The sequence below is a fragment of the Phallusia mammillata genome, chromosome 5 (genome assembly GCF_965637545.1).
Source record: "Phallusia mammillata chromosome 5, kaPhaMamm4.hap1.1, whole genome shotgun sequence".
NCBI classification, from domain to species: domain Eukaryota; kingdom Metazoa; phylum Chordata; class Ascidiacea; order Phlebobranchia; family Ascidiidae; genus Phallusia; species Phallusia mammillata.
Window position 1 is genome coordinate 10,554,535 of NC_137256.1, and position 6,597 is coordinate 10,561,131.

At 37.1% G+C, this 6,597-nt stretch overlaps 1 protein-coding gene across 1 annotated transcript; it reads right to left on the reverse strand.

Annotated features, from left to right (window-relative positions):
• Positions 1–4,656: 4,656 nt before the first annotated feature.
• LOC145228122 (uncharacterized) lies at positions 4,657–6,440 on the reverse strand. Its single transcript, XM_080093115.1, has 4 exons — positions 5,987–6,440; positions 5,798–5,904; positions 5,507–5,678; positions 4,657–5,051 (listed from the first exon to the last, which is right to left on the reverse strand). Exons 1-4 carry the CDS (start codon positions 6,213–6,215, stop codon positions 4,966–4,968), a joined length of 594 nt encoding a protein of 197 aa, XP_079949241.1. The 5' UTR covers positions 6,216–6,440; the 3' UTR covers positions 4,657–4,965.
• Between the last annotated feature and the right edge of the window lie 157 nt (positions 6,441–6,597).

A 6,597-nucleotide genomic window follows, 5' to 3' on the forward strand; every position in this document is an offset into this window, starting at 1 on the left:
CATGTGACTAAACCCATCAATGTTTTAGGACGCCTTTTTCCCGCAAAATGACTTGACAAAATACGGTGTTGTTTTTGTTTTGTTTCTTGTGCCTAATGCACGCAACATAAGGCAATCAAAGGTATAAAGTCCCAATGCCTATTTTTATGTACAAGAAAAGGGTGTCATCCGATTTTTAAAAAAACCATACAATAGTTTACAAAATTTGCGACCTGTTCCTTTAGTATAGTACGTTTTTAGTTGTAACGTAGATGGGCCTTGATATCTGCAGGTACCTTATTTTAAACTTAAATATTATTCGTCAGCTGGTTTAGCTGCAAACCAAACCATTTATATCTGCCATATTTTTACAATAAGAGCACAATTCGATACAAAAGTAACAGATTTTCTGAACCATGGTGCGCGTTGCATGATTAAAACAACGTAATAAAAACCTTTCGCAATTGCGTAATGGTTGTTTTTTAACCTTTTAGTTAAACATTTAGTCAACATATAGTTTGCGTTTGATCTATGCTCAGCCTGTACTTATACAGCACCTACGCGTTTGGTTATATTATTAGAAGACCATTGTAGGTGCGTTGTGGTTACTTTGGGGTCAAGACCTTTCACTGGGTCTTGTACGTTGGCCTCTTCAAACAGAAATAAGGGTAATCACCTTTCCCACTACACGTCTAGCTACACGAGATATCAAACAAAATTGGCCGAAAATCGCGATGTGAAATCCCGCGACGGATATCACCTTTGGGGTCCAATATTAAATCTTGACACTGATGTTGTGTCAGACACGGACATCGACAGTCTGGGGTGCCTGTTTTAGAGACAGGTGTTTGGCGCTGGGTTACAGGTGTTTCAATAGCAATGACTAGTAATAACAGATAGGGTGAATGCTGACAGATGCCTACAAGTCCCATAGGCGTGGGGGGCTTAGCGTAGGGGTAAGGGTGGGTCCCCATGGTTTTGAATTTTTGTTTATAGTATAAGAGTGTCGATTGACAATGATCTCTCGCCGTGACGTGGTCGATTTTGAGCGAGATAATTATTGTTTGTGGTGCACTGACATGTATTTGAGACTTCGCAATCCACAAAGTAAATTTCACACAATCCACCCTACCCTGGTGTAAAGCATACGATACCAGAAGAAAATTAAATATAGAAGTTTCTTTGTTATACTGTTTTACTGCTTTTAGTTTATTTTATTCATTTTAGCGTGTTTGTTTTAGCACTCATTTTTATCGATTTGTATTTCGATTTCCAGGAACTGATGATGCCACACAGGTGAAATATATATTCCTTTATTAAACCGACTGATTCTGTTTTACCAAGGATTTTATCGTCCATGGGTTTTACTCTACTCCAGTTAAAAAGGCAAACAGTGATCGTCAGGTTACGCCATGCTGTTGATGGTTTTGATCTATTACTAAAGTTGTTATTTTAAATATAGAAAATACTTTTCCAAACTCGTTGAGGTCACATTTGATGGTGTAAGGAAAATTTTCAACAAGTTTGTACTTCTGAGGGATCTGAGGGACCCATTAATGCTAAAGTGTAAAATTCAAAAGCGCAATTACACATTAATTTTATACTGTTGCCTTAAAGCTAAAAAATACCGTTGCTGACTCTCAATTTACAAGCTCTCTAGCAATTTATTTTCAATCCTATTCCATATTTTGAAACATTACCAATTTCGAAATGCGAACTGCTCATTATTTTCACAATTTATTGACGCCGGTGCATGGTCTGCGTGCTTCCGTTGAAACGTCAATAACAGCGTTCAGGTAGCCATCAATCATCTGTGGTCAACCTGTATACGTGTATGCCTGGATACATACGAACCAAACACGCAATTAACGCCCGGTTCATAATGTCACACCGTGGAATCCCGAGTAGAACTGTATTTTAAGTAAGTTTTCCACATCACAATTCAACACGTTTCGCATACACACCTACCACAGTGGCAACAAATTAATAGTGACAACTTAAACTGGGTAATTTGAAGGGTTTAGTATTGCCATTTGTTCATGGTTTCATCACACTTATACTCTGCTCTTTATAGGTTTGAAGTAGTTACGTACATAAATTGACATAACCAATATAAGTTGTACCATCAGCCCCAACCTTTATTGACTTTAACGGGCTATAAGCTGTCCTGTTGACAAACGTGGTTACCCACGGACGAACGGTATTGGGCAAAAGTTTAGGGGTGGGTGCATCAATTCTGAGTGACGTAAGTGTGAAAGACTGGATGTACGACACTGTACTATAGTACGTGCATTCAGTGTTCTTAACCCTGATGAAGGCAACCTGTACAAGACGTCGAAATGTCGGTACAAAAATACAATTGCCAGAAGAGTTTTTTTTATGGATGATATGCCTGGCGGCAGCAGCAGCAGCTAATATGCTATGCATTTACTCATTATTAACAATATGTTTACTTTGTGTTATTGGTTGCTTTTGCACCAATGAACTAAAGTTTTACAATTTGTTAGTGTCGGTTTATATTCATATGAGCTCGTTATATCTGCTTTCTATTTTATAAGAACGTTGCGCTTCGTAGTGTGCCATTGTCTCTGATGAAGGCTTCTTAAATGGGACGTCGAAACGTATGTTGTTTATTATAAAACTACTCGAAAATTGTTTTGCCTGTCTACTTGTTGTCCTCAAAGCAACAGAGGGATGCAAAAGGTATTGGTCCGTATTTCGGCCTCATATGTTTTAGCACCTGTTGGCTTAAATTATATGTTATATTTACATATATTTTTCGTTGAGGATGGTGTTTTATAGATTAGACATTAGACTCTAATCTATCATTAGAGTGTATATACTTCGGGCAAAAGTAATTTTCTCAACCGTTTTTTTATTTCTCGCACATTTTAAATATACATCAAAGTTTCTTTAACATATTAATCCTGCACAACATAATTTTCTTCGCAAAAGAATCACCCCAAAAACTTTACCCTATATACCTCAAAATATATATCTTACTGGGATTCAAATTTGTAAAACAGTGGGTGAATTCACCATGATTTTAAACGCCAGGATGTTAAAGCTAGAAGTAAAAGTGATCAAATGGGCGGCAAATATTTTATTAAAATAACTTTAAACCAATTTTACTACGCGGTTATTTTTGGAACAAAATGTTATGAAATCATCATTGAGACTGTAAACCGTTTTGTCATGATCAAGTTCTGTTTCATTCGTAGCGTGAAATCATAAGAAACCGATTGGCAGAACGCTTTAAGATGCCACATGCACAAGTGGTAAGTTGTCACTAGTCAAGTGGTTTGCTGATGCCTCCTACGCAGCCGCTGTAGCAACAATCAAGCATCATGTCGGATTCACACACGCCACTAATGACACCGAGCAGAAAAAGAACAAGACTTAAGGTCCAAACCGAACACGCCCGGTACTTTTTGCAAAAAATAAATCTGATTTCAACGCGAAACCGCCCAAAATCTCCCGGCCGAACTAAACAAGGCTGCGGCAAAAAGATAACGCTGCACGGACGACTCATGCTAAAGGATTACGCTTAATTAATAGCTACTTGCCCGAACAAATCCCCGTCTGACGTTTGGCGTTATATTCGTGTACTCCGCGGTCGTAATACTTAAATTGCAGTGGTCAGCCGTTATGGATCACATTATCTTGAGTTTTTTCCACGAAATCATGAAAATTGTTTTGGCAGAAACCGCTACGCAGGGTCAACTAGTCAGGGATAATTCTCTGAACTCAATTGACTCACACATCCAACACCCAGGCGTTTAACTTTTAACAAAAAGGAATATTGTGTTGTAAATTGTTAATTTAACAGCAGTCAGATGATATGATTTTTATGGTGGATAATATGATTTTTATGCAAACCGTCAACTTTTTGTGCGTAAAACGTTTGTTACAGTTGAGTTGAGTTTATTTTACTCGATGAAACAATCCTAGTAACACAATTGCGCTAAAATATTCACCTTGCCGAAAAATTGAAACGTTATAAAGCGCGACAAATTAGAGGGCACAAACGGTGGAAAAATGGTACACGCGCTGCAGCTATACCGTTAATTGTGTGTTTCATGCGTACATTAAAGCTTATATGATTAGTGTAGTATATATATATATATATATATGGATGATCTGCTGTCATTTTGCTGTCATGTATGAGCCTACATTAAGATTTATTTTTACTGTAACATATGCGAATAAACTGTACATGTGTGAATCTGCGATTTAAAGAGTGTTTTCCCAAATTTATTGTGTAAAAGCGGTTGTGTGGCGTGTCCGCAAATAGACACAACAGCCGCACAAACACTTAATACTACAAATTATACGACAACATTTCGGCTTCTTTCACTGTGGTTGCCAGCTTACAAAGTTTCATAAGAGGCCAACGCAAGAGACACGCCTCTTGATACGGGTTTCCCAGATGAAATCGTGTTTGTGGGAAAATGTGTATACGATCTTGCTTTAAACCAGTTTTTAGATGCCACTAAAAGTTATTCACGTATAGAACAAGTTGTAAATTTTTTTTTTAGCTCAAAATTCATTTAAATGTGTTAAAGTCGCCTCTTTACTGCCCATTCGCGGACACATTCAACTTAAAAAAAAAGAAAGCCCATGTTTTAGCCCAGTGCTTCCTTTATCAACTATTTCCTCACTTAATAATTCAAAACATTTTTATTCCTCCCCAATAGATTACATAGTTATATTCCCAGAGCTGAAGTGAATATTTACAAACCACATGTACAAATGAAAGTAAATTCTTCCCCTCGAGTTTTAGAGTCTCACCCCTGGGAGGAATTCCTCTCCTGTAGGGAACCACTGTGTTAGCCTTTTACTTTTAAATGCGGCGTAATGTTGCAAATAGGACATGACATAGCACATGACAAATAATGATTGATGATATGAATTGAAGAATATGGTTGGATTACGATTCATGAATTAAGTTACACATGAGGATTATACAAGCTTCTGGATTTGATTTTATAAGATAGACTTGGTTGTGGATGTTAGGTTGTTTATTCGAACTTGTAACTCTTCGTCAGGTGGGTTTTCTTCAAGAAATTTTTCTGAAAGAAACAACACGTATAATATGATTCGATTGTTTTCCTTAAAACGTAGGTACTTTTTTAAAAATGATCTTCAAATGTGATTTTTAAGTTTGCTGCAAATAGTTCAATCTTGTGAACACAAGACGGTTGCGCGAACCAGTCGGCCACATCTTGGCAAAGCTTCTAACCCCAATTTGAAAGCTTAACTGCTTCTCTTTCCAACCCGATGGTCGGTTAAACTCCTTCAAGTAAAACACAAAAACAAAACACAAATGAAAAAATGTTTCATCAGACTTGCAAAAAAACAGTCAACCCACTTTGAGTATATCATATTCAGACATTGCCTGTTAACCAAGAATAAAATTAGAACAAACAAACAACAATAAGTTCCTCAATTCTGATTTAAATCTTAGAATCCATTTAACAGTACAGGGTACAGGTTAATTGTTCAAAATCATAGTAAACATACTAACCATATTTGTAGAGCACTTTTATTGTATAGGGAAGGTTCGAAATTATTCTTCCCACTTTTCCATTCGACTCGATACGGAGATAACACGGAAAACACGCCAATGACTTGAAGTAGACAACGTTTCGACCGAAGTTTATTTCTTCAAAGTCGCATCTCTCCTTTCTGTATATTTTCTGCACAAAAAATAAGCTTTCAAATCAGCCAGTGTATCTTAATTTAGTTGGTTTGATGTTGACTAAAATATGATTTTTGTCTTGCATGCAGCTAAATGAACTAGATTGTCTGTACTTACAAATCCTTTCACTCTTTTTCTTTTGTTGACACAAATGTATCGTCCAGATTCAACGCCAGTGATTTTTACTATTTTGTCCTTGTGAGTGTTTTTGATCTCAAGTATGGCTGTGAATACAAGTTGAGGATTAATGATATCAATAATAAAACAAACTTAACAAAACAAACCTAGTCAAAGTACTTAACTTACAGTTTTTTGAACGTAAGGTCTCCGTCTCTCCCCTAACTTTGCCATCAGCATACACCGCCAAATAAAAAGCACCTGACCCCTGATTGTGCAACATAACCCTTCTGGTGGGTACATGGACGGTTGTTAGATTATCATTTGGAATTGCTGACACATTTTCATGGTCAGAGCAGCACAAGATAATTTCAAATCCGAACACAACAACTAAAATTATCGATTTTATGCCGAACATGTTGCCAAGGTAAAACCGTCTCGCGCCAGACTGCAGATTCTATGTGGTGCAAACCGACAAAAAAAGACTTTTAAATTTTTTCCGATTCTTCCGCAATGGTTCCAAAGTACAAAGTACAAAGTACTCCAAGTTGGGTTTCCGCCTAAAAAGACGTTCGGGAGCATTCGAGACAAACAAAAGTTCGTTGATCATACAAAGTCTAAATCAGTAGCACACTAAAAATACTACATAAAGCTCATGGTTAAGTTCTCCCCAGAAACGGTACAACCGCTGTCACAAGAAATGTCGAAGTGTCCAAAAAATTCTCCCCAGTATAAACAGATTTACAAAATCTCCTTGGCGTCATCCGATGTTATGCCGGACATTTTGTTCAGTTCAGACT

Coding starts and splice junctions, on each gene's coding strand:
- LOC145228122 (XM_080093115.1), bottom strand. CDS start 6,215: ATGTTCGGCATAAAATCGATAATTTTAGTTGTTGTGTTCGGATTTGAA. Junction 5,905..5,986: donor GACCTTACGTTCAAAAAACT/GTAAGTTAAGTA, acceptor TTGTATTCACAG/CCATACTTGAGATCAAAAAC. Junction 5,052..5,506: donor AAAAGTGCTCTACAAATATG/GTTAGTATGTTT, acceptor TGTTTCTTTCAG/AAAAATTTCTTGAAGAAAAC.